Here is a 27,867-nt window from a genome sequence, read left to right on the forward strand (position 1 = left end):
TCTTTCTCTCTTTCTCTTTCTCTCTCTCTCTCTCTCTTTCTTTCTCAGTCAGAGTCTCACTCTGTTGCCCAGGCTGGAGTGCAATGGCGTGATCTTAGCTCACTGCTGCCTCCACATTCCCGGGTTCAGGCAATTCTCCTACCTCAGCCTCCCCAGTAGCTGGCATTACAGGAGACTGCCATCATGCCTGGCTAAATTTTGTATTTTTGTAGAGACAGGGTTTCACCATGTTGGCCAGTCTGGTCTTAAACAAGTTTGTGTGTGTGTGTGTGTGTGTGTGTGTGTTTAAAGTTTACGAATACATGAATATAAGTTTTGTCAGAAAAAATATAATTAATATTTCTTTGCTTTCCCAAACCTGCCATCAACACAATTTGTATAAACCTAGAGATTTTTCTGTGCATTTAGACACACACTTTTCTGTGCATTTAGACATTCACACACACACACAATTTTTACCTAAAAGAATTATAATACATATATTGGTCTGCAACTCACTTCTTTTACTTAACAATATGTGTCAGAATTTGCTATATTCCAGGACATATAGATGTATTGGCTTACGTTTAACTGCCACCTGGTATTCCTGTAGGTCAGTGAACCATAATTTAAATTCCTATTGCTCCATTGATGAAGACTGGGTTTGCCCACTTTAAAGGCAATGCTGCACGAATACCTTTGCACCTGCCTTATTATGCACAGGTATGAGGAAGTATATTTTGCTGCACACAGAGCTAGACATGATATTGGTTGAGAGCTCAGGCAATCTCTGGGAAAACATTGATAAATAGTCATTAAAATGGATGGGACAAGGGAAAAAAGGGACAAGAAATAACTGTAACAAATAGAAAACTGTTACAAACATAGTAGATATTAATCCAACTGTATCAATAATCATTTTCAATGTGAATGGTCTACATATACCGAGTAAAAGACAGAGATTGTCAGAGTAGCAAAAAAGCAAGGCCTAACCATATGCTGTCTACAAGAAACCCATCTTAAATATAAGACTCAGATGGGTTATAAGGAATAGAAAAAGATATATCATGTTAGCACTATCAAAAGAAAGCTGGAAGAGCTAATTTCAGACGAAGCAGACTTTATAGCAAGGAAAATCATCAGGGATAAAGAAGGGCATTATGTAATATTAAAGGGGTCAATTCTCCAAGAAGACAAAACAATCCTCAACATGCATGCATCAGCAAAGCATCAAAATACCTGAGACAAAAAAATGATAGTTATGCAAGGAAAAATACACAAAGTCAGTATTATAGTTGGATATTTCAATACTTCTCTCTCAATAATTGATAAATCTAGCAGGTGGGAAGTCAGTAATGATTTAATTGACCTCAACAGCACTCTCAACCAGTTTGAGCTAACTGACATTTATAGAATACTCTATCCAACAACAAAATACATATTCTTCCAAGTTCACATGGAACATTTACCAAAAGAGATTGCATTCTGTCCCATAAAGCGTTCTTTAAAAAAGTGAAATGAACAGAAATCATGTAAAGTATGCTCTCAGACCACAATAGAATTAAACTAGAAATTAATAACAAAAAGAGAGCCGAAAAGTCTCCAAATACTTGAAGATTAAACAAAGTGCTTCTAAATAACACATGGGTCAAAGAAGACATCTCAAGAGAAATTTTAAAACACTTCGAACTAAATGAAAATGCAACTTCTCAAAATTCATGGGATGCAGCAATGCAGTACTTCGAGGGAAACTTATAGCATTAAATACATATATTTTACAAAGAGATCTAAAATTGATCATCTAAAATTCCACCTTAGGAAACAATAGAAGGAAGGGCAATACAAGCCTAAAGCAAGCAGAAGAATAAAAATAATAAAAATTAGAGAAATCAATGAAATTGAAAACAGGAAACAATAGAGAAAATAAAACAAAAGCTCCTTCTTAGAAAAGATCAGTAAAATTGGTAAAACTCTAGTCAACCTAACCAAGAAAAAAAAAGAAAAGACAAAAATTACTAATATCAGAAACAATAGAGAGATCATTACTATGGATCTCACAGACAATAAAAGGATACCGAAAGAATATTATAAATGGATGGGGCCACTTGTGTATGGCAAGCTTGGCTGTTCCTTTTCTTTCTCATCCTGAAAGAAGGCAAAGGGTCCTAGCTCTCCATACTGCCTTCCCTTCCTCACCACCCCACTCTCTTTCTCAGAGGGAAATTGAGACATGAATCTATCAATCCCAGAAAAATCATGTAATCTCACTGAGCATTATTTTTTCCCATATTTCAGCCAAAATATGCTAAAATCTCACCACTCAAAAAAAAAAAAAATGGTTAAAGAAAATTCCCAAATTGCATAAGCTTTAGGCCCCATAGGAACTCTATCTGCTTTGTTTGCCATACTGAAATTTCTGCTAAGATCCAGGGGGAGCAGGGGCAGTCAGGGTGAATTTGAGACATCGGTTTGGTGCACCAGAGTTTTTCTTTTTCAATAAAGTGTTTTGTGGTAGAAGAAATAGCAATGTAATTCCTACAGTGTAAGAGCTGAAAGACATTAACCTCCTTGCGTTAAAAGTTAGAAAACAGAAGCACAAAAGGACAAGAACAGACAATCCACACACAACAAAGAAAATTCAAGTGATTACAGATCTACAGAAGAACCGTCAACCACAATAAAAATCAAAGGAAATAGCAAAAATTATCCCACTTCTTGCTTTTCTCAAAATAATATTGATGCATACACACACACACACATTCCACACATACTAAGTCCTCACTTAACATCATGTATAGATTCCTGGAAACTGTTATTTTAAGTAAAATAACATACAGTAGATCCTCAAAAAGTATTTTTTCATTCAATGTGGTTTTTTTACAATGTCGATTGAAAAATTGATTTTACGATATTGTTTGGCTTAAAGTTGCAGTTTCCCAGAACCTACAGATGACAGTGAAGACTTACTATAAGCATATGTGTGTGTGTGCGTGTCTGTGTATGTGTGTGTGTGTAATTTTTTTTAATTCCTGGGGCTGACCAGGAGTTAGTGAAAGAAGAACTCTGATGTGGTCAACAGTGTACATCTGTCAAATCTTTGAAAGGCCAACTTGCCGTTACAGCCATTTCCTTCTAAAAATTCAAACCAAGAAAATAATTCAAATGCACAAAAAGATATGTATGCCAAAATGTACCTTTGTTTATTACTTTTTAACAGCCATGTGGTTTTTATACTCCATAACATCACTTTAAAATATATAATGTACAAACTCTTAGAAATATAAAGAGGAAATAGCAAATCCACAAATACATTTGAAAAACTTACAGTTCTTTCAGAAATTAGATCAAGTAGATAAAAATTTTAAAAAGACATAGCAGATATGGGTAATACATTTTACAAAGCTTGATCTAATGTAAAAGAATTTTGTGCCCAATCAAGTATACAAAACTGTGCCTAAACTTATTTACGAGATCAATCATCAATCAAAAACTTAAATTTCAAAAAGCGTAAAGACAGCCACATTCTCAGACCCCAGAGTAATAAAATTATAAACCAAGGAAGGGGGAAAATAATCTATCCACTTAAAAATTTGTTATCACCTTTTAAGAACTCTTATGATAACTAAGAAACAAAAATTGAAATTATACACTATTTAGAAATTACTGTATCATAATTTAAAAAGTATGCACGACCTAAATGTCTAATTAATTGGGCAAAGTATGAGTGGAATATTATGCAGATATCAGATAAGATTCATGAAGAACGTGTTATAAAAGAAATTGGCTGAAATAAAATTTTTACGGAACTTCACGATTAAAACATTTTTAAAGCAGGCTGAAGACCTGAATAGGAAATATGATGACAGTGATGGAAAAAAATTAAAAATACATAAGTATAAGATAAAAACAAAGCAAATACAAAACAATATACCAAAATGTTAGGAGTGATTATAGTTCCATATTGGCACTATAAGCCATTATTTTTGTTTTGTTTTCTATTCTCCAGAATACTTTTAACCTAAAAAAGACAGCAAAAGTAAGGCAGAGAGGAATTTCAGGGACTTGCTAAAGTCACAAATTCAATGCACGGCCCAGGCCACCCCCAGCTTCCATTGCTATGTCTAATCAGCCGGGGACTTCCGTAAACAACAACAACAAACATCACCAGGAGAGAAATGGGCTCGGCCTAAGGACTTGGTGGTGGCTGACAGCAGGACATTCTTCGACTAAGGGGCTCTGGTTCCAAGCACCCCCAGAGCCAGCGCAGGAGAGGACCTTCCAGGTAAACTAAAACCAAGAGACAGATGAAATCGGTGAATAAGTCAAAAGAACCTCAGAGGGACCTTGGCTCCCGCACCCTCCCACCTTAGTGCTCCGAGTCGTTCCCTGTCCCCACAGCTCCCGCTCCCAGCGCGCGCAAGGCTGTCAGATCCTTGCGCCGACCCTTCTCTGCACCGTGACCTCAGTGTCCTGCGCGGGAAATCAGAGGCCGGACGCTCCACCTGCCCCACGGCACGCCCCAAGCCTCCAAGCCCATCTCCTTCCTGCCGGGTACTCACCTCCTCCTCCCCGCGGGCCCACGGCCTTCTTGAGGGGCTGCGGATGCGAATGAGCCAGCGAGGGATCCCCGCCCGCGGCCCCTCGGCATCTCTGCCCAGCCGTCCCGACAAGGGGACCAGCAGACCGCAGCCAGCTCAAACCCGGGCGGGGCCTCGGCACCCAGAACCGCTCAGGATCTCCATTCCAGTCCCTTCGCATTTTCTGACAGAGACGGAGAGTTGGGAGAACGAGACTCTCAAGTATGGGGACTTCTACCCACCATTAAAGCTTTGACATTCTGTCCATTTCTTTTTTCTTTTTCTTTTTCTTTTTTTTTTTTTTGAGATGGGAGTCTTGCTCTGTCGCCCAGCCTGGAGCGCAGTGGCTTGATCTCCGATCGCTGCAACCTCCGCCTCCAGGGTTCAAACGATTCTTCTGCCTCAGCCTCCCGAGTAGCTCGGACTACAGGCTTGCGCCATCACGCTCGGCTATTTTATTTATTTATTTTCTATTTTTTAGTAGTAGAGACAGGATTTCGCCATGTTGGCCAGGCTGGTCTCGAACTCCTGCCCTCAGGTGATCCGCCCGCCTCGGTCTCCCAAAGTGTTGGGATTACAGGCGTGAGCCACTGCGCACCACGCCCGGCCCATTCTGGCCATTTCTACAGACGGATGCATTGCACAGGAGGCTCACAGCACTAATTGGTAGATACTGCGAGATGCTGGAAGGTTAGGAGGCCTACTCGCAATATCTCTGGGCAGTGTCTTGGGCTAGAAATGCCATAATTAGCCGCTTGCTCTTTTGATCCCTTGCAAACTGCGAATCCCGCTGCACCTCCGCCCCACTCGAGTGGTAATTTCCTAGTGGTAATCTAAGTGGGCCTGTGATAAGATATGTAGCTCCTGGTGGTGGGGGTGAGAAGGCGGGGAGCTGAAGCCCCAGCCAGGGGCTAGGCTGTAAGGGCTGGGGCGAAGATAGAGGCTGCTGGGCCCCCAGATGCAAGACCGTAACGTGCACGCGCTTAGTTTTTGCTCGAGGTCAGTAAGATGCAGACTGAATTCGAAAAAGTCGCTCCCTCCTCCGCTCACCCCGACGAGGCCAAAACTAAAACAGCACCGCCCCCTGCTGGGCCGAAGGGGCGTCAGATTTTGCTGGACGCGGGTGACGGGCAGTGTCCCTGCTGCTAGTACCTAGTTATCTACAGTGCTCACCCTCCCTGGGCCTCAGTTTTTCTTCCTCCGTAAAATAAATGCGCTGGGCCGGATCTTTTCTGAGTTCTCGTCTCGTTACGGATTCTAGATCCCTCCTCTGGCCTCCCCACACCAGGGAGCTTCAGGCGACCCTTCGCTGTCCCCCCACCCCACCCTCTCTGGACCCCGTTTCTGCCTCAGTACTGCGCGCTGAGCTCTGCCCCTGCCCAGGACCTGACCTCTTCAGGGGCCGCTGTTCCCTGGGGTAACAGTGGGAAACTTGTCGGCCGTCTCCGCTCAGGGGCTTGCTGTGCACAGAAAGATGAATTCATGGGCAAGGTGGCGGAGGGATCTAGGCTCTGGTGGACGCTTTACAGCCCCGCCAAGACTGGCTCCGAGATTTGCCCAGAGCCAGCGGCTGAGGGTGGAAGGGCTGCAAGGTCCACCGCCTTACTTAGCTAGGACCCGGCCCCACCTCCTCTCCAGCCGACCCTGTCTCCACCGGTGCGGTTGCTGCTAGGTTGCCAAACACAGTGCTGCTGTTTCTGGTCTGACATCGCGGCCCTGCTCCTGCCTGCCTTCAGCCTGGGCTAGCCCCCCGCCCTTCCCCCAGCTACCTGGCCCTGCGCCCACCACACTCCTCCTCCGCCTCCTTCAGGCTGATTCAGGCTCACCGGCTCTCGTCGCCCTGGTGGCCCTCCCCAGCCCTTCTATGCGCCTGCTCCGGGTGGCGCTCCGCTGGGCTCCTCGTGCGCTTGTCCGCGACCGCACCCACCGCATCCTGGCACCCCCATCGTGGCATCACATGTTCCCTCATCTGTCCTCATGGCTGGCGTGTTTCTCTGCGGTGGGACCTGCAGAACAGGAATTGGTGCCGGGTCAGCAGCCGGCAATGAAACCGGACGAAGCCTGCAAACCCCACACATACGCCAGCTTCACATAGCTCCTCTCCATTGCACAGCAGCGTAGGAAAGCACCGTTCTCTACCCTCCAAGTAAAAAGCTGACTGTGGGGCACAGAGGAGATCCTATAGCATGGCTGTGCTTCTGGGCACGCGCAGAAACATTCCCAAATGAGTTTTTTGTTGTTGTCGTTTGTTTTGTTTTGTTTTGTTTCTTGTTTGTTTCAAGATACAGGGTCTTGCTGTGTCGCCCAGGCTGGAGTGCAGTGGTCCAATCACGGCTCACTACAGCCTCGACTTCCGGGCTCAGGCGATCCCCCCCACCTCAGTCTCCCAAGTAGCTTGGACCACAGACCTGCGCCAGCACGCTGGCTTTTGTTTTTTTTTTTTTTTGAGAGAACCTGATTTCCTTCCAACCAATTGTGCTCTCCTAATTCCAACAACCAAGTGAAGCTTCAACGCTTCTTTTTGTTCAGAGGCCTCCTGAGTCCTGTCCTACTCACAGTAAAGGCTCTGACAAAAACAAAAAAACCACCACCAACAACAAAAACATCATGGGGCAAAATAAACTGCATCTTAAAAAGGCTCATTTCTCTCTTTCTCTCTCCCTCCAAGTTGTTGTCTTGAAACGGTTTACCCAAAATGGAAACTTTAAAAAAACAGTGGAAAATTTTCTCTTTGCACATGATGGTTAATTCTTTTGGGTGCTGGCCTGGGATCCATGAAATAATCTACACTCGGCCATAGAACTTTTCACTCCCATGTTTTGCAAACTGACGACCTTGCTGGCAACAAGCCCTCCGTGTGACTTTCCGAGGGAATTTGAGTGGTGCGAGCCGGAGGATGGGGCCTCACTATGTTGCCCAGGCTGGTCTCCAACTCCTGGACTCAAGTGATGCTCCCGTCACGGCCTCCCAAAGTGCTGGGATTACATGTGTGAGCCAACGTGCCCCGCCCAAAGGGCAGTTGACCTCAGCGTCTGAGGTGTGGAGGGAGCAGCTTGTTCCTTTTTCCTGCTCTACTGGGAAGGTACAAACCATGCTAAGAAATCCTCTTCAGTCTGTCCCCACAAAAAGAGAAAGAGAGAGGAGTTGCTGCAGGCCAAGGACAAGGAGAAAGGGAGGAGAGAGCCCTGACTTGTCCCACTTCTTGACTTTACTTGCCGTGGTCTTTCCTTCCTCTCTCCAGATCCACACCTCTCCTTCTGTAGTCCTAGAAATGGGTCACCCCCTACAGGAGTCAGAGCCTTCCTCTAGCCCTCATGCTCTGAGCATGAGTGGGTAGAAACAGTCGCCTTCCCTCTCGCAATGTTTCCATCGCTGCATCCTCCAGCTTGCACCACTCAGATCCCCTCGGAAAGTCACACGGGGGGCTTGCAACCAACAAGGTTGTCACCGTTTGCATAACGTGGGAGTGAAAAGCTTTATGGTCGAGTTGAGGTTATTTCATGGATCCCAGACCAGCACTCAAAAGAATTAACTGTCTTATGCAAAAAGAAAAATTTCCACTGGTTTTGCAAAGTTTCTGTTTTGGGTAAACTGTTTTAAGATAGCAAATTGTCACATACACATAAAAGAGAAAGAAAGAAATGAGCCTTTTTTGGATGCAGTGTATTTTTCCCCATATATATATATATATATATATATTATTATTTTTTTTTTTGCAGAGCCTTTACTGTGAGTAGGACAGGACTCAGGAGGCCTCTGAACAAAAAGAAGAGTTGAAGCCTCATTTGGTTGTTGGAATTAGGAGAACACAATTGGTTGGAAGGAAATCAGGTTCTGTAAGCATCAACAAAATTCGTAGTTTAAGTGATGTGAGTTATGGAGGGCAGAGAGTACTTGGTATATGGAAGTTACTGAAGCAGAGCAGTGGACAAACGGGCAGTCTGCAGAAGAGAAAAGCTGAATAGCCAGCAAACATGGGGCCAGATGCTCAGTCGCAACCTTAATAAGAAAGGTGCAAGTTTAAACACCGAGATACCATCACACGTTATCAGATTGGCAGAATTAAAAAGACTGACAAAACCAGGAATAACAAAGCTCGTGGATAAATGAAAACTCCTCCACAGCTGGTGTGAGTGTGGACTGGAACCATGGCTTTGGAGAAAAATGTATCAAAAGCTATGGGGCACATCTTTCAAATCAGTCATTTCTCACAAGGTTGCCATACTCCTCAGTCATTCCTTTTCCAGGAAAACACCCTAGAGAAAATCTTGTACTTGGACTCTAGGGAATGTATACAAGGATGTCCATTGTAGGTTAGCTTATAACAGCAAAACCTAGAAATAGCCCAAAAGTACATCAACAAAGGAATGAATAAATAAAAGTGGTAGTTGTCATTAAACCTTTTTCCTGTTCTTGTATCACCCCAAAGTATGAAAGACTATGGACTCCTTCACTCATTAAAAAAAGAAAAAAATTAGGCCAGGTGTGGTGGCTCATGCCTGTAATCCCAACACTTAGGAAGACATAGGCAGGTGGATCACTTGAGGTCAGGAGTTCGAGACCAGTCTGGCCAACATGGCAAAACTCTGTCTCTACTACAAATACAAAAATTAGCCAGGCATGGTAGTGCGTGCCTGTAATCCCAGCTACTCACGAAGCTGAAGCAGGAAAATCGCTTAAGCCCAGGAGGTGGAGGTTGCAGTGAGCCGAGATCGCACCACTGCACTCCAGCCTGAGTGACAGAGAGAGACTCTGTCTAGAAAAAAAAAAAAAAAAAGATTTAGCAAGGAACAGTGGCTCATGCCTGTAATCTCAGCACTTTGGGAGGCTGAGGCAGGAGGACTGCTTGAGTCCAGGAGTTGGAGGCTCAGGAGTTGGAGGCTGCAGTGAGCTGTTATCACACCAATGCACCCAACCTTGGAAAATCACAGAGCCGGGGGCTTGCCCCTGTTGACAGAGCTAGACTCTGTCTCTAAAAATAATAATAATTAATTGTGGCAAAATACACATAACAGTCTTACCATTTTAACATTTTAAGTGTACAGTTCAGTGGTATTGAGTACATGCATATTGTTGTGCAACCTTCACCACCATCCTTCTCTGTAACTCTTTTCACCTAGAAAAACTGAAACTCTATAACCGTTAAACAATAACTCCCATTCCTCCCTCTCCCCAGCCTGTCCCAACCACCGTGCTACTTTCTGTCTCTATTATTTTGACTACTCTAAATACCTCAAATACATAGAATCATACAGTACTTGTTTTTTTGTGACTGGCTTAATTCACTTAGCATAATATCCTCAAGATTCATCCATATTGTGGCATGTGTCAGACTTCCTCTTTAAGGCTGAATAATATTCCACTCTAAGTATATACCACATTTTGTTTGTTTAAATAAATCTAATTGTGTATATATAAGTTTATACAACATAATGGTATAAGACACACATATTTAGTAAAATGGATACTATAATGAAATAAATTGATATATCCATCATCTCACTTAGTTACCCATTTATTTCCTCCTGTAGCAAAAGCAACTGTGCTCATCTAACAAAAATCCTGAAATAATACACTATTATTGACTATAGTCTTCATGTTGTACTTTATTTGACTTGTTCATCCTATATGTTTGCCACTTTGTATCCTTAGACCCATTTCCTCTCTCCTACTCCAATCTTGATAACCACTGTTTTATTCTCTATATATTTGACCGTTTTGAAAGATTCCACAGGCCAGGCGTGATAGCTCACACCTGTAATCTCAGCATTTTGGGAGGCCAAGGCAGATGGATCATCTGAGGTCAGGAGTTCAAGACTAGCCCAGCCAAAATGGCTAAACCCCATCTCTAGTAAACGTACAACCATTAGCCAGGTGTGGTGGCGGGTGCCTGTAGTCCCAGCTACTCGGTAGGCTGAGGCGGGAGAATTACTTGAACCCAGTAGGCAGAGGTTGCAGTGAGCCAAAATTGCGCCACTGCACTCCAGCCTGGGCAGCAGAGTGAGTCTCCATCTAAAATAAATAAAATAGGTAAATAAAAGATTCCACATATAAGGAAGATCATGTAATATTTTTTTTTCTGTGTCTGGCTTATTTCATTTAGTATAATGTCCTCCAGGCCCGTCTAGGTTATGGCAAATGGTAGGATCGCTTCCTTTTTTATTTTTTATTTTTATTATTTTTTTAAAATTCAGTATCACCTATTTGTCTCAAATACAAGTACAGTGAGTATTAAGAGGAATGACAATAGAGTAGCAAAAACAGAACTGGTAGATTTGCCCAAATTAACTGTTTCTCTGAATTTGAGGTGTATGGCAAGCTGAATGCTTGATCTCTCAGCAATTGTTAATTACATTATCAGCTTAACACTTTCAAACACTACGGGAGGCATTTCTCTGTTCACATAGACTTAAGTACACATATGCTAAGCTGTAAATAGTCTGCCTTCCATTAGTTTGGTCTCTAAGCACCATAAATATGTAGACTTCAAATCAGTATGTGAGACCCAGTGACCCTCTCTTCAGAGGCATCAGTAATACATTTGGCAAATGTCTTGAAAGATATACAATCTTGATAATAAGAGTCCCAAATATGTATATTTTAAAATGTTAACATTAGGAAAAAAATTATAATTATCATCAGCTCTATTTCCTGAAAAAGTTCAGTTGAGGTAATTTCTGCAAGTCACAACTCCACATTTCCATACTCTTCTGACCCTCTTTTTGACTGGGCTGTGGTCAATAGAATCTGAAGATATATCTCCAGAACCTTTCATTTGATAATCAAAAGTCAGCTCTTCTCCAGCATTTATGGTTCTCGTGGAAAACAGTGCTCTTTGGGAAATACGAGTATTGAGGTTATCAATGAAAACACCTGAAGATTTGGATCACAGCTGTGATTCACAAAATGAGACACATTGCTGTATCGAGCTGCATCCACTGTGAATTCATTAGATTCATAGTCCAGATCAAAGAGATATGTGATTCCCTTGTCATAGAACTGTCTCCGTCTTTCAGCTTCTTCACTTGTGATTACCTCTCCAACATATTCCATGACAAAACTCATTCTTTTAATCTTCACAAAGGTCTTTATACCCCTGCCACGTCCATTGCTAGTTCGAAAGATGCAGAGCGAATACTGTGTGCCCTTTTGTACAATCCTATTGGGACAGTCAGGTTCACATTGACACCTTGAGTTGCATTCGTAGATGGGAGTACCAGGTGGGATTTTAATTTGTTGGTTTTTATTATAAGCCAAAAGAACTCCAGCTTCAGCAGGACAACATTTTTGAAAGAAGCAATCTGTGCATGAACAACCAAAGGTAGCTTCATTGACTAAGCTGATTCCAGGAGCTGGTTTATATTCATTAATGTAATAGAAGTCTGAAGGTGCGCCCTGTAAATCAGCAGTATTTTCAACAAATATCATTCCTTTATGATTCTTCCTTCTGTTGATTTCATCTTGCCATCTCTGCAGAGCTATCCTTTGTTTAGCCTTCTTCACAATGTACTCAGTGATGGCAGGTTTCAAAGTTTTGTTATTGTCTTTCAGAGTTATTGCTTTGTCTTTCTTTACCTGAGATAAATAATTATGCTTGTCATTAGAGAACTGCTGAAGCAGTAACGGGCACTTCAGATTTTGCCAAGGTTCCCAAGTATTTGTAGAATCTGGCCATCCTTTCCATTTTACAAGATAATATTCCATATCCTTTACTACCTTGTAGTCACACAAGTATTCCACCTCATAATTATTTAGATTCCTTTTGGTGATTCCAATTGATTTACATGTGAGCTTTTCTTTTCTACATAATTCCTGAAGAGTATCAAGTGAAACTAGGCAAGGCACACACCAAGCTGGGAATGGGGAGGGCGAGGGGGTCGCGCTCCAGCCTCACCTCCTCGCGCATTGGCCCCCACCGCCACCATCTTGTGGAGATCTCCTCCTGTTTTAAGGCTGAATTCCTTTGTATATATCCATACCACAATTTCTTTAATGATTCATCCATTGATGGTTGTCCAGGTTGTCTCCATATCTTGGTTATTATGAATAATGGTACAAAAAACGCAGGAGTACAGATACCTTGGTGAGGTGGTGATTTCATTTCCTTTGGGTATGAGCCCAGGAGAGAGATTCTTGAGTCCACATTTTGTTTATTCATCCAGTAATAAACACTTGGTTTGCTACCACATTTTAGCTACTGTGAAAAATGCTGTTACAAAATGAATGTACTTCTTTACTCAGTTTTAACTTGACATCAAACATTTTTCATCACTATAAAGGATATCATTTCCAAAGTAAATGTTGATTTTTAAAATAAAACCTTATTCTTTTAAATTATTTATAATAGCACATAAATATCAATTTTATTTCAACCATCACTCATTTTTAAAACATAAGAAAAAATTCTTAACTTTTGGAAATTTTCATCACTCCTTCTCCTTAAACTTATGAATTCTAGGCCAGGCGCGATGGTTCACACCTGTAATCCCAGCATTTTGGGAAGCCAAGGCAGGCAGATCACTTGAGGCCAGGAGTTCAAGACCAACCTGGCTAATGGTAAAATCCCGTCTCTACTAAAAATACAAAAATTAAAAATACAAAATTTAGCCGGGTGTGGTGGTACACACCTGTAATCCCAGCTACTCGGGTGGCTGAGACACAGGAATCACTTGAACCAAGGAAGCGGAGGTTGCTGTGACTGGAGATTGTGCTACTGCAGTCCAGCCTGGGCGGCAGAGTGAGACTCTGTCTCAAAAAAATAAAAAATAAAAACAAATGAACTTATGAATTCTATTCTACTTCCTCCATAAAAGTTTACTATAATAGGTGCATATGCTTAAGGACCTTATATTGATCGATATTTCATACTTCTCTTCCAAAAAAGCACGAGATGAATTTTTAATTTTTTGTAACCATAAGTTTCTAACTATTAAAAGTTTTAGATTATGTCATCATTGTGAGTATTAATAGTGCACAATTGTCCTTTATAGCATAAACAAACTGTAAGTCTTCAAAAGTAATGAATATTAAAAGTAACTTTTGGCCAGGCAAGGTCAGGAGTTTGAGACCAGCCTGGCTAACATGGCGATATCCCGTCTCTACTAAAAATACAAAAATTAGCCAGGCATGATGGTGAGTGCCTGTAATCCCAGCTACTCAGGAGGCTGAAGCAGGAAACTCACTTGAATCCAGGAGGCAGAGGTTGCAGTGAGCCAAGATTGCACCACTGCACTCCAGCCTGGGCAACAGAAGACAACTATCTCTAAAAATAAATAAATAAATAAATAAATAAATAAATAAATAAATAAATAAATAAATAAATAACCTTTGTTGGGGGAACTAGGTGAAGGGTATGGAATTCTCTGTACTCTTTCTTGTATCTGCATGTCAATCTACAATTATCTCAAAAAAAGTTTTTAAAAAATAATTTTGGGAGAAAATTCAGCTCTTAATGAAATGGACTCCCGCACAAATGAATTCTGGGGTCCAATTAATTAATGAATACATAAAATAACAGGACTTATTGATTGCTAGACTGAGACAGAGTTCAGCATTAATTTTGTTTTGTTTTTGTTTGTTGTACAATGCAAGTACTGAGACATTTTGTTTCCGTAAATACATAGTTGGCTTTGTTACAGCAGAATCACTAAATCTTCTAACTTTTTCCTTTTTTTTTTTTTTCCAAAAAGACAAAAGCATGAGCCAGGTGCAGTGGCTCATGTCTGTAATCCCAGCATTTTGGGAAGCCAAGGTGGATGGATGGATGCCTTGAGTCCAAGAGTTCAAGACCAGCCTGGGCAATATGGTGAAACCCCATCTGTACAAAAAGTAGTCAGATGTGATGGTGCACAGCTGTAGTCCCAGCTACTTGGGAGGCTGAGGTAGGAGGATTGCTTGAACCCAGGAGGTTGAGGCTGCAGTGACTCCGCTGCACTCCAGCCTGGGCAAAAGTGCAAGACCCTTTCTCCAAAAAAGAAAAAGAAAGAAAAGAAAGAGAGAGAGAGAGAGAGAAAGAAAGAGGCAACAAACACAATGTTATCTATCATCAAAAATTAATTTTAGTGATTTATTAGTTGCTGTATTAGTTTGCTAGAGCTGTTTTAACAAAGTACCACAAACTAGGTGGCTTCAACAAAAGATATTTATTGCCTCACATTTCCAGAAGCTAGAAGTCCAGGATCAAGGTGTCAGCTGGGTGTGTTCCTTCTGAGAGCTAGAGAACTTACAATCTCTACCTGCCACAGGCTTTGATGTCCTCTCTGTGCCTCTCTTATCACCCTAACCTCCCCTGTGAAGTTTTTCCACCTTCTCAAGCCCCATTCTGAATTTTCTGCACTATCTGGATTCCTTGCCAATGTTTTATTTCTTGCTCTTCAATATGAGCCTTTCCTGAAGGTTTCATATCCTCTTCTGTATGTTTCTTTCCACACCACCTTCCTTTGCAATGACACCCACTCTCACAACTTCTCACCTCCTTCCCAAGGCTGCATCCCCAGCCCTGGCCCCTCTCCTGAACTCAAATCCTGGCTCTCCAGTTGCATTCAGAACACTTCTGTTTCAGTGTTCTTGAGATTAAAGATCTGCAACAATTTTGTTACCGAAACACCAGGGGATCCATCTAGGTCCTTCTGTTCGCCTCACAGAAAGTCAATCACTGAGACAGCAAGTATTGCCAAGGAAGAAGAGTTTAGTCAGGTGCTGCATCCAAGGAGATGGGAGATCAGTGTCAAATCTATCCCTCTGACTGACTAAAATTAAGGGGTTTATATAGCAGGGAAGACATGTAACCATGTGTGGGAAAACAGGAAGTCGGGAGGAGTAAGGAAAAGGAGTTGGACAACAGGAAACAAGAGGTTGGTTAGGCAGTCATACCAGGTGAAGAGGCTGATGTCTTATTGTTTATAATAAGTGATCTGGTGAGTTTCAGCTCATTGCTACTATCTGGGAGCCCCAATGGTTGGTTTCCCTAGAAAGGAACTCAGATAAGGCAAATATAACTTTCTCAGGTTTTAAGACTGCAAGGATCAGTTTCTATGTTTATTCAAAGAAACCACAAACATCAACTCTATGAGACCGTTAGATCAGTTTTATGGTAAGCATGTGTCAGCACCAAGGGAGGGGGCTGACAGAGAGTCAATGCAAGGTGTAACCAAAATTTTTCCTCATTACAGTTCAGCTTCTTACCCTCTCTGTCCAATCCAAACTGCAACTAAGGATTCTCCCAATTATATTCCAAACATCCTAGCTTCCTGGGATGCCCTCTTCTCTTTACTCTTGATTTCTTATAATTCACTTTGATATGTGCAAAGATGTATATGTTTTTATACTTGGCACTAAGAGTATTTTTGACCTGAGAATGTTTGTCTTTAATTGTGAACATTTTTCAGCCATGCTTTCTTCCCGTATTTCTTCTCCACAGTCCCTTTGTTCTCCCCTTTCTGAAATCCTATTAAACACTTCACCATGCTAATATATCTCAACAGCTTTTTCAAACTGCTTCTGTCTTCATCTTCCTGTGTTGCATTCTCTGTGAATTTCTCCATACTAGCTTCCAATTCACTAATTATCCCTTCAACCATGTCCAACCTAGAGTATATCCTAGTTTAATATGTAGAGTGTTCATTTCCAGTATGCTCAGTATTTACCATCTTCAACTGTTCTTCTTCAATTTCTGTATTTTCTACATTTGTTGTTCTCTTTGTTTTAAATTTTTTTCAAATTGTTCAATAATTTGCATCTTTTTGGAAGTGAGTTCACATTCCACTTGTTGAGTCTTTTTTATGTATACTTTGAATTTTGAGTGTGCGTGCAGGATTATCTTCAATAGAAATTTTTGAAAATCTCTTCCTCTCTTTACTCTCTCTTTTCCTGAGTTTTTTTTAGTAGCCTCTGACTTTCCAGGGCCCACAGTCAGAACTAGGCCTTACATGGATGGCTGTGGGCTCTCTTTTAATCAAGAGAAACCCAGATCCAAATTCCTGTTTCAAGCAGAGAGCCTGGCTCCAGCCTTCCTCTATAGGCAAAGCACTGTGAAACTCTGTTAGCTGAAGGAGTCAAATTCTTGGTGCCTCTACATAAGAGCAGACACTCAAGACCCAGGCCCAAGAATGGTTTGCTAAGAACAGATCCCAGCAAGCCAGCCCCTGATTCCAGTCATTGCCCGGCAGCTATGTCCTTGAAGATGTTTATCTTGCTTTTGAGTACATCTGCCTTCTCCCCTTCCTCCTCTTCCTTTTGTTTTTAACTATACCATTACTATGTGTTAAAGCATGGTATCAGCTGATCTTGATCAGACATATCAAATGCCTCATTCTAAACAACGTCTCTCCTAATTCTTCCTTTATCTTCAAACCCAGCTATGTGTGAAGCCTTTCCTGGCCACTCTTACTTGGAATGAACTATCTCGGCCTCCTCTGGTCTGCTGTACCCTACTTCTACCTTCCTTTAGCTTTTACTGAGCAAGAATTTCTTGAGTGTGTGCCAAGCCCTTTGTTTGGCACCCTGGTGTAAACATGAGAGGGACAAGTCTCCTTCCTCAAGGGACCAAGGGTTTGGTTGTCAAGCTGGACAGGCAAACAAACCATTGTACTCCAGTCTGCAGATACCCAAGGTCCGGGTGACACAGAGAAGAGAAGGATGTGGTCTGTACTGTCTGGGAGTGGGAGGGGAAGGAGCTGAACCCCACAGGAAGGAGATGCTTGAGCTGGGTCTCAAGGGAGAGGAGCTTGGTAAGCAGAGAGCAGAGGTGAGAACATTCTTGGCTGAGGGAATAGCATGTTTAAGGGCTCTGAAGTGTAAAGGACTAGGGCCCCCTTGAGAAATGAGAGATGCTGAGCCTAGGAGTAGTGAAGAAGGTGATGGGTGAGAGGACAGAGACTATGAAACGAAGTGTTCAGGGTCTCACAGGCAACATTAGAGATCCCTGACATTCTACTAGGGATACCAGGAAGCCCTCTCAGGTCGAAGCAGAAGGTTGGCATGATGAGATTTTCACTAGAAGGGACCAGAGTAGAAATGGGAGTGTCCAGTTAAGAGGCCATTGCAAAAGTTCAGGAAAGAAGGACAGCAGCCTAGATGAACTTGGGGAACTCGGGGTGGAGGAAAAGAAGGGTGAGAGAAGTGAAGCCAAATTGATTGGTATTTCTAATTGAGATAAAACAAAGCCCTAAGGCCGGGCACGGTGGCTCAAGCCTGTAATCCCAGCACTTTGGGAGGCCGAGATGGGTGGATCACGAGGTCCGGAGATCGAGACCATCCTGGCTAACACGGTGAAACCTCGTCTCTACTAAAAATACAAAAACTAGCCGGGTGAGGTGGCGGGCGCCTGTAGTCCCAGCTACTCAGGAGGCTGAGGCAGGAGAATGGCGTAAACCCGGGAGGCGGAGCTTGCAGTGAGCTGAGATCCGGCCACTGCACTCCAGCCCGGGCAACAGAGCGAGACTCCGCCTCAAAACAAACAAACAAACAAACAAAAAAAAAAAAAAACAAAGCCCTAATAACTCTAGAGTTTCTAGCTCTGGACAAGCTAACTCCTTCCAAGAACAGTAACATCTCCATAGACCTGAATTGGCAATGGGGACACAGCAGGCAATTTTCCAGCTATGATTCCAGCTTGTCCCTGCAGTCCATGCCTTAGGAGCTGTGGCACAGAACCCTGATGAATTTCCTACCACTGTTCTGCCTGCTTATGCATTTTGAATATGTCCTTAGTCTACATTAAAATTTTCCATTTCCATGGACCAGTTTAAATCAGCATAGAAACTGGTTACTATCTTACCCTATCTACTTCTGGATATTTTTTAAAATAAGGGGCTTGCTTAAAGGAGTGCAGTCATTCACATTTCTTCATGCCATCCCAAGTGAGTGCTGCAGTGTGGGGTTTGGGAGCTTACCTGGAAGTGATGGATAGGCCCAACTCAGCCCTCTGCACACCTGATCTACAGAAAGTATCTCCAGAACTCGTGCAATTGCATCTGTTCTGCCTACTGCAAGGCGGATGTCATTGTGGTTACATCGAAAATCCACCACGTTCTGCAAAAAATATCATTGGGGTCACAAAGCCTCCTTGATGGGTTTGACATGTTGCCTTGTCCTCTCCCCTCCAACCCCCATGGTGCTCTGTACAAAGGGGCTGCCACCCCCCGGCTGACACTTTTCTGAGCTGCAGGGCTAGAAGGCCCCCAAGCTGATTTCCGTGAGACTAAGATGGAACTACTCTATTTTAAAGCAGTACACCCCCAAATCTGGTCATCATCATACTCAGGGTCTTGATTCCCAAGATCCAAATATGTGGAGGTTGACTCTGGCTCTCTCCTTGCTTCCACCACTGGGCAAGTGCAGTTTCGTATCTAGTCATCTTCCTTACCACTCTCTTGATTGTAGCCTTTGGCCAGCAGGGCCATTTGACACTTCTGATACAGTGCTGGTAGTACTGAGCAAAATGGCAAACTACCACCTATAGCAAGGATTGATGTGTTGGTGGCCTGTCTGGACTTGATTGCTTCCTTGTCTCCCTTATTCATGTGAGTTGAGGGACAGCACTGTGTCTACACAGCGAGGGACCCACATACCATGCACACACACACACACACACACATGCATACATCGATATGCTAGTTATAACCATCATTGCAAAGGTGTTTTCTTTCCCAGCTCCCTCATCTTCCATTTGAAAAAGCTGCAGGTACTGGTGCAAGCCCTCAGTGATACAGATACATTATATCTACTACAGCCTTGCTAGTGTTGCAATAATGAGAAATTGCCTAAATGTCCACTAACAGCAGAATTAAATTATGGAACACCATATAAAATGCCCCCATTTATAAGAATGAGGTGGATCTACATCTGCTGAAAGCTCTCCTTCCACTGTGAAACAAGATATGTTGCAAAAATACATATCTCATACAATCCCAGGTGTCTAAGATGATGTATAAACATCTGTTTAGCTACAGATAATATCTGAGGGACACATTCAACTGTAACAGTGGTTTTCTGTGGGGAGCAGATGACAGTGACAAGAGTTGAGACAGGGGACTTTGTGTTTGTTTTTGTACAATAATATATTGCACTGTTGTCACTTAAAAGACATTTTTTAAAATTTCAGAATATAAAATGTTACATGTTCCATGTTAGAATAAGCATCTTGGATGCTTTGAGGGAGCTGGAAGGAGGTACTGAAATCAAAATAATTAAAAAAAGAAAAAAAAAGCCCATCCAGGCTCCGATATGGTGGCTCACACCTGTAATCTCAACACTTTGGAGGCCAAGGCGGGGCAGAGTACTTGACCTCAGGTATTGGAGATCAGCCTGGGCAACATGGTGAAACCCCATCTCTACCAAAAATGCAAAAACTCAGCCGGGCATGGTGGTGTGCTCCTGTGGTCCCAGCTACTTAGGAGGCTGAGGTGGAAGGATCACTTGAGCCTGGGAGGTAGAGGCTGCAGTGAGCCAAGATCGTGCCACTGCACTCCAGCCTGGGCAACAAAGCCAGACTCCATCTCAAAAAAACAAACAAACAAACAACAGCAACAACAACAACAAAAAAATAGCAACAACAACAACAAAAACCACCTAACACTTAAGTTTGGACCTCACAAGGATAAGGAGAGTGCAGTTCAAGGAGCACAGCTCAGCCCATGCTGCGTTTCTGGGGATGGAGGACACATCATGAAGTCTGGGGCATGGTCCTCACCCAGCAGAACTCATAGGTGGGGCAGACATGTGGAACACAGAATGCCAGGTGTCTTGTCTCTAGGATCAAGCAGTAGTAATGTGAGGTGCAGCCACAATGGGATTCAAAGTGGAAAGACTCAGAAGCCCTGAAGAAATGGGAAGAGGGCATGCCACTGGGGTTAGAAGGTTTCAGGACAAAAACAGGCAAAAAGGAAGGATGAGCCTGTAGTCCCAGCTACTCAGGAGGCTGGGGCAGGAGGATCACTGGAGCCCAGGAGTCCCAAGGCCAGCCTGAGTAAAACAGCGAGACTCCAGTCTTTCTTTCCTTTTTTTTTTTTTTTAAAAAAAAGAAACAGAAAGGAAGGGGACACATGTGTGCTAGGGACAGAAGAGAGAAAACCGCCTCCACCCAAGCATTCACCCACACCCACACCTCCCAGCCGAGCACCCAGAGCTGGGGGTGAAAGAAATGAGGTCCAAATGAGACTGCAGAGGAGCTGCCTCCAGGGCTTTCACAGACCAGCATTCCAGGCGGATCTACAGCAAGTGCAAGGGCGTGAAAGCACAGAGCACAGGGGTTGAATGACCTCAAGCCTGTGAAGCTGCAGCTGCAGCTGCAGCTGCAGGTGTTTGGGAAAGGCAGGGCAGGGGGCTGTGCGGAGGCTGGGAGGAGCCAGCACCCAAGGGCTGGTCAATCAAGCTGAGGGTTGAGTTTCCATCCAGCAATGCAGGCCATGGGAGGCTGTAGGAGTGACTCTGTTAGATCCCCTGTATGAGAATAATAATTTTTATAACAACGTGGCTGGAGGACTGGTCAGGAGAGAAACTAGTGTAGGGGCTGTTGCAAAGGCTCCAAGAAGAGATGAGACTGTTTGGTGAGTTTAGCCGCTGGATGAAAGGCCGGAAGGATGAGGTCAGTAGCGCACTGACACTGCCACCCAAAGCTTCGGCTGCTGCCGCCCTCATGGAAATTTCCTGGGGGAAGGGAGAGGACCCTTCCTCGGTGAACACTGGGGCTGCTCTGCGCGAGTTCCTGAGAAGCGGGCAGGTGGCTAGCTCCTCTTCCTTTTCAGCCCTCAGTGCCCATTTTGCCGACAAAAAGTCCCAGGGTGACAGTACAAGAGACGCCTTTAGTGAAGGCAAAGGAAGGGATACTCCCCTCCTTTCCTGCCGACTCTCGCCCTCACTTCTTGAAATCTTTGATCTCCCTTCACCCACTCTGTCACTCTCCTAACACAACCATTTCCGGGGACTATTTCCAAGCCCTTTTCCTCATCCCCGAACCTGCAGTTTTCAGCTGCCCCCAGTTGACTGACCAGGCTGCCTCGACGGCCCCATTCACAGGCCCCAGCCTCCTCACCGGGCTGGAAGGCGACAACCGCGAAAAGGAGGGTGACTCTCTTCGGCGGGGGCTTCGGGTGACATCACATCCTCCAAATGCGAAATCAGGCTCCAGGCTGGTCAAAGGGCGCAACTTCCCCCCCTCCGCTCCCCACCGGCTCCCGCGCGCCTCCCGTGGCGCCCGAGCTTCGAGCCGAGCCGCGTCCTGGGGAGCGTGTCATGGCCCCACTCGTGACCGCCTTGCTCCTGCCGCTGGTCTTGCTGCTCCGTGAGTTTGCGACCCCCGAAAAGGCAGGGGATGGGGCGGGCGGGGGGCGCGGGACTCGGGGCTCAGCCTCGCTGCCTGCTGCCTGCAGACGCCGCCAGGCCAAGCCAGTTCCGGGTGTCGCCGCTGGATCGGACCTGGAACCTGGGAGAGACGGTGGAGCTGAAGTGCCAGGTGCTGCTGTCCAACCCGACGTCGGGCTGCTCGTGGCTCTTCCAAGCGCGCGGCACCGCCGCCCGCCCCACCTTCCTCCTATACCTCTCCCAAAACAAGCCCAAGGTGGCGGAGGGGCTGGACACCCAGCGTTTCTGGGGCAACAGGCAGGGGGACACCTTCGTCTTCACCCTACGTGACTTCCGCCAGGAGAACGAGGGCTACTATTTCTGCTCGGCCCTGAGCAACTCCATCATGTACTTCAGCCACTTCGTGCCGGTCTTCCTGCCAGGTCCGGGCGCAGGGTGCGGCACCTCTCCGCGTGGGGCTTGGGGTTCACCTCAACCTGTTTTCCACACATAGGCCCTGCTTTCAAGCCTCTTAGCGCACCTGGAAGAGACTTAGATATTGTTCCCATTTCACAGACACAGCAAACTGAGGCTAACGTGCGGCCGAGTAGGGACTAGGGATAGTGTTTTACGTCCGGCCGATCTGGGCTCGAGTTCGGATGCTTGCATGGTTCTGGGCAAATGACTTAAATTCTCTACGCCTCCGTTTGCTCGTGGGTAAAATGCGGACAGCAATCAACCCGCGCTCCAGGGTTGTTGGTTGCCGGCGAGAGAGGACAGGTACAGGGGAGCGGGCTCCTGCGCTGGGGCCAGTCGCCGCGTGCGCTTGGCTAAGCCAAGGCCCGAGCACAGGGTTCTGCGCCCATTCCGGGGTACCCATCCCGTCTCCTCTGCCACCCCTTCTCCCAGGAAAACCGGGGGGAGGCGTTCCCGTGGGGAAAGGCGCGCGAGGCTGGGGCTGGGGCGGGGGCGCGTCCATAATCCCAGCCTGGCCCCCAACTACGCTCTGTTGCCCCTGCAGCGAAGCCCACCACTACGCCAGCGCCGCGACCACCCACACCGGCGCCCACCACCGCGTCGCAGCCCCTGTCCCTGCGCCCAGAGGCATGCTGGCCAGCGGCGGGGGGCTCAGGTGAGGCGTGCGGGGGCTCGGAGCGGGGGCAGCACGGACCGCGGGGAGAGCCCATGCCAGGGGGAGCCGTGATACTGTAGGTCAAGGGCTATCCAAGTGGTGGGAAACCGAGACCTGAGGCGAAGAGACGTGCCTGGGATGGTGGGGCGGTTGGGAGGTCCCGGGCCCGCTCCTAAATGTCGGCGTCTTTGGTGTCGTCAGTGAACACGAGAGGACTGGACTTCGCCTGTGATGTCTACATCTGGGCGCCCTTGGCCGGGACCTGCGGGGTCCTTCTCCTGTCACTGGTTATCACTCTTTACTGCAACCACAGTAAGTCCCGAGGAATCGCGGCCGGGAGGAGACGGCTCTGCTCCTGCCTTTGGCGCTGCTAGCTCCAGGTGGACCTTGCGGGGTGTGGGGTTGAGATTTCTGGGACTCCCGAGCTGCCCAGCAGGTACAGGCACTTCTTTCCTGGAGATAGAATGCGAGAAAGTCCTTCCCGCTCCTTGCGCTCTCAGAGAGGTTTCGGTAGACAAAGCCCTGTTCCCAGAGCCGCTGCAGCGGGTGTGTTCGGTCAGCCAAGCCCGCAGCGCGGGCACATGTCGGGACACACGACAAACGCCCGCCAGCAGGGGGCCGCTGTGGCCCTGGGTCAAGTGCCCAGGGGGGTTAAGTCAAAACCACGACCAGTTTGAGGTTCGTCCTTGGCCGTCTTCCCGCGAACCGCCTACTCTGCTTTGGGTCCCATGCAAGGGAGGTGCCGGATCAGGTCTGCAGGCTCTCTGCTTTCGCTCGCGTCTGTAGTTGCAATTTTTAAAAAATTGATGCTTGAGACGAAGGATGGATAAGAAGCCCTTACCCGGCTCTCAAGGGTTATAATCCTCAAAGAAATAGGGGAAAGGAAGGAGAATTCGTAGGGGCAATTCCCTATTTGCCTTATCCAATTTCAGCCCATGACCGTTCTGAAATGACTTTTTGTAAAACCATAAAAACAGCAGCAGCAGCAACAACAACAAAAACAAAACAAAGCAAAACAAAAACACTGTCTTTGGGGACTATTGGTGGATGGGGGCACTCACTTTTTCCCTTCTTCTTCCTTATCCAGGGAACCGCAGACGTGTTTGCAAATGTCCCAGGTGAGTCTCTTTGAACGCTCAGCCTGCTCACCTTAGCCAGCCCTGGGGTGGGGTCCTGGTTTCCCCAATAGCAAATAGTAGGAACTTTTCCCAGAGAGAGGTCATGGCCGTGGAGTCCTGGGGCAGGAAGTCAGGTAGTTTCTGAGCAAAGAGAGGCCAAGGCTGGCATCTGGCCTGCATCCTTGAGAAAAAGTAGGCCCAGGTTAGGCTGGCGTGAACACAGTGTGACTCCAGTAAATCTCCATCTTATTTGGCCTGGCACTTAAAAAAAAAAAAAAAAAAACCTGAGGGATTCCCCCAATTCATCCTAGCTCCTTGGAGGACCTGACCTCCTCTTTATTCTGATTATTCCATCTGGGTTTTGTTGTTTTCTTAAGAAAACCATTTTTTTTTCCTACTTGGCTGGTCTAGTTTTTTGAGGGAGAGCCAATTTTTATCAGCTGAACCAAAAAAATAATGGCTTTGCTTCCTAATTTCTCTGTGTCATGTAGGACCTTGTTTTGCTGTCAAGGACTGGAGTAGAAAAAAGGGGAATGAGATGCAGGGACAATTAGCTCTCTGGCAGCTCAAGTGAGTGCCCCATCCAGTTTCAGCCCACGATCATTCTGAAATGATTAAAACACACACACACTCATTGTTATAAACTTCCTCTCTTCACCTGTTGGCTGAGGCATCCCTGTGGTAGCATCTAACAAGTGCCTGCTCTAGTCAGACCTGTGATAGGGGTAATACACCCCGTCTCTCTTAATCCTCACAGCAACTTTGTCCCATCTCATGGCTCAGGGATTAGTAAAGTGGCAAAGGCACAATTAAACTCAGATTATCAATAATAATAACCATTTGATGAAAGCCTATAATGCATGTTACATGCTTTATAGATAGACTTTTTTTATTTTAAGTTTTATAATAACCTTTAAAGTATTCACGATTACCTGCATTGTACAAATAAGGAAACTGAGGCTTAGAACATTTAGTGATTTGTCCAAGGTCATACTGCTGGAGAGCTGCAACTTCCATCCAAAGCTCAGACACCTTCCCCGTGGTTGCAGGCTGAAGTGTTAAGGATAACCGAATATGTACACCAGTTCTATTAAATAGATGAAATATTTTACATTTTATACCTGGAGTTTGTATTTTATACGCCTTTACATTTTTCTGAGGAAATCCAAATTCAGGACTTTACACATTGTTATTTTTACCAATGAAAATGCAATGAATTTCCAATGCATATGTTATAGGTGATATACCAAGGGGATAAAGACTCTTTAAAAATCAGCCAGGTATTGTGGTGCATGCCTATAATCCAAGCTACTCAGGAGGCTGAGGCAGAAGAATCTCTTGAACCCAGGAGGCGGAGGTTGCAGTGAGCTGAGATTGTACCACTGCACTCCAGCCTGGGTAACAGAGCAAGATTCCATGCCTATAATCCCAGCTACTCAGGAGGCTGAGGCAGGAGAATTGCTTGAACCCGGGAGGTGGAGGCTGCAGTGAGCTGAGATGGCACCACTGCGTTCCAGCCCAGGCAACAGAGCAAGACTCCATCTCAAAAAAAAAAAGCAAAAACAAAAACAAAAATTGTAATAATGAATGTTCTTTTCAGAAAAGGAGTAGGAATGTACATGCTTTTGTGTTACACTTCTCCATGCACTTGTTCAAACATACTGGAACACATTTTCTTTTCCACAGCATCCTTCATTAAAATTCTCATCTTCTTCAAAGGTCCCAAGCCACTCGTTTTCGTTGGCATCAACCAGCTCCCTTTGACAAGCAGCAGACGTGGGCAATAGATAATGTCTATATCGGGGATGGCTGCATAGACATGTGCAGTGGCCATGGGAGATGCATCCAGGGAAACTGCGTGTAAGTCGATTTTTTTTCTTCCTTCTGTTGAAAGCTCCTGATTCACATTCCATCTAGGAGATTTTTCTGTAACTGGTTTTTGAATCACTCCCATGCTTCCTTAAGTTATACATTTTTTTCTGAAATATGATCTTGAGCTAACAGTGAAGTTGATGGATACTGTATCTTCATTCTTGCTTAGGGATTAGGAACTGAACAATAGCTATCTTGTCAGGAGATGGATGAATTATAATTAACTATATTTTATTTCCTTCTGTGTTTCTGCAATACACTTGAGCCTTGAAAATAACATTAGAAAAGGTTCAGGAGTTCAGTAAGTTCTGGCCAAAACTAATACATCATAGTATTTTTCTCACTTAGGTCTGAATATATGTAAGGATATGCATTTGTTATTGTTTATTTATATTGCTGTGTTGTTTGCCTAAGAAAGTATGTAGATGTCTGGTCAATTTACCAGAGGTACTTGATGGACAGGCCTATTATATTACTCTTAGAGAACCTCAGCATATTTGGAATAATTTAAATGAAGGGGGGTGTGTGTGTGTGTATGTAAAGCGTAGAGACCCATGGTGTGTGGGCCTCTATGCTTTATTTTTGAGATTATCCTGTTTAATGGGGAAGTATGAATGAAGATGCTTTCCCCATACACCTGGGAAGTCTATTTTTGGCTAATGATTTTAGCCCATACCCAGGACGACCCTTGAGACCCCTGAGCCTCTGAGTCCTATATTCATGTTCCCTTCCACCCTAAACAGGGAAGTCAGTCTTTTGGTAAGAAGTGACAGTTATTGTCCAGAGTATCTTCTGCTGTTAGAACCATAGCCCCTTTGGATTCCTAAGTGGCTCAAAGCCTCTGTTAAAAAGACCAATTTCGTAAATTACTAGGACCTACCAGTTTACTTTGGCAGCTCCCATTGTGTATCAGCCATTCAGAGCTCTGTGATATAAGAGATGGGCCTTTAGTAGACTCTTCGAAGTTGCTTCTTTCTCTCCACCTGTAATGCTGAATCACTACCTTAGGAAATGTTAGAGTTAGTTAATTCATAGATTATTTGTAACCTAAAGCACAGTTAAGGAGAGCAGGTGAATTCTGGCAACCTCTCCGAAAATCAGTAACTTTTCATCATCTTGGACTAGGAAAAGAGTAGTCTTCACTAATTTGAGAACAAGCTTGCAGGAGCTTTGTCTGATGTTGACTTTTCCTCTCTCCTGCTCTGCACCCAGCTGTGATGAACAGTGGGGTGGCCTGTACTGTGATGACCCCGAGACCTCTCTTCCAACCCAACTCAAAGACAATTTCAATCGAGCTCCATCCAATCAGAACTGGCTGACTGTGAATGGAGGGAAATTGAGTACAGTGTGTGGAGCTGTGGCGTCGGGAATGGCTCTCCATTTCAGTGGGGTGAGTGTTTGGCTGCTGGTTATTCATTTCTGCTCCTCTTAAGTTCCTTCCAAATAGCTGACTCTCTTCTGAAGTTTAATGGGTAAACCAAGATGCAGAGTTAGTTATCTTAAATGTACAACCCTGATCTGAACTTGCAACTTTATACAAATCTTTATACTATAAAGATAACTTTATACTATATACTACGTAATCAGAAAATAAATATAGTATAACTTTATGCTATGCTTTATACTAAAGAATCAGAAAATACTCATCATTCCCACGATTTTTCTACCACAAATCAGTTGAGATAATTTAATTATTTACGGTAGTGTCAGCACAGGGCATATTTAAGTACACATTATAAAAGAATGTGAGTGAATGTTCATCTTGGAAAAGAGCACTTGGGCAATCTTCCATGTGCATGGAGCCCTTTTAATTGACAACTCTTGAGCTTGCAACAGATTTTGCATTTAAGGAGCCAAAAATCTGGAAAATGAGCTGCAATGGTTCCTGAATTTATTAACAACAATGAAT

The 27,867-nt window shown here is 44.6% G+C and overlaps 2 protein-coding genes across 5 annotated transcripts in view; one reads left to right on the top strand and one right to left on the bottom strand.

The window, feature by feature from the left end:
* Positions 1-4,106: 4,106 nt before the first annotated feature.
* Positions 4,107-27,867, top strand: part of CD8A (CD8a molecule) — a 30,542-nt gene continuing 6,781 nt past the window's right edge. The window contains exons 1-9 of one of the 4 annotated variants that reach the window (XM_011953119.1): positions 4,107-4,261; positions 6,367-6,702; positions 14,246-14,384; positions 15,243-15,251; positions 21,519-21,837; positions 21,926-22,279; positions 22,858-22,968; positions 23,170-23,280; positions 24,056-24,086. In XM_011953119.1, the coding sequence (XP_011808509.1) occupies positions 21,666-21,837; positions 21,926-22,279; positions 22,858-22,968; positions 23,170-23,280; positions 24,056-24,086 (779 nt within the window). In that variant the 5' untranslated portion in view covers positions 4,107-4,261; positions 6,367-6,702; positions 14,246-14,384; positions 15,243-15,251; positions 21,519-21,665. Of the gene's footprint in view, positions 4,262-6,366; positions 6,703-14,245; positions 14,385-15,242; positions 15,252-20,773; positions 21,838-21,925; positions 22,280-22,857; positions 22,969-23,169; positions 23,281-24,055; positions 24,087-27,867 lie in introns of those variants that run through there. The other 3 variants (XM_011953118.1, XM_011953117.1, XM_011953120.1) reach the window with 3 other exon arrangements.
* LOC105519677 (histone-lysine N-methyltransferase SUV39H2-like) lies at positions 10,744-12,481 on the bottom strand. The gene is given in 3 exon segments (XM_011953121.1): positions 10,744-11,429; positions 11,432-12,409; positions 12,451-12,481. Coding segments are annotated over 3 exon segments (1,221 nt in total). The 3' UTR covers positions 10,744-11,217.

Source organism: Colobus angolensis, unplaced genomic scaffold (genome assembly GCF_000951035.1).
Source record: "Colobus angolensis palliatus isolate OR3802 unplaced genomic scaffold, Cang.pa_1.0 Scaffold357, whole genome shotgun sequence".
NCBI classification, from domain to species: Eukaryota; Metazoa; Chordata; class Mammalia; order Primates; family Cercopithecidae; genus Colobus; species Colobus angolensis.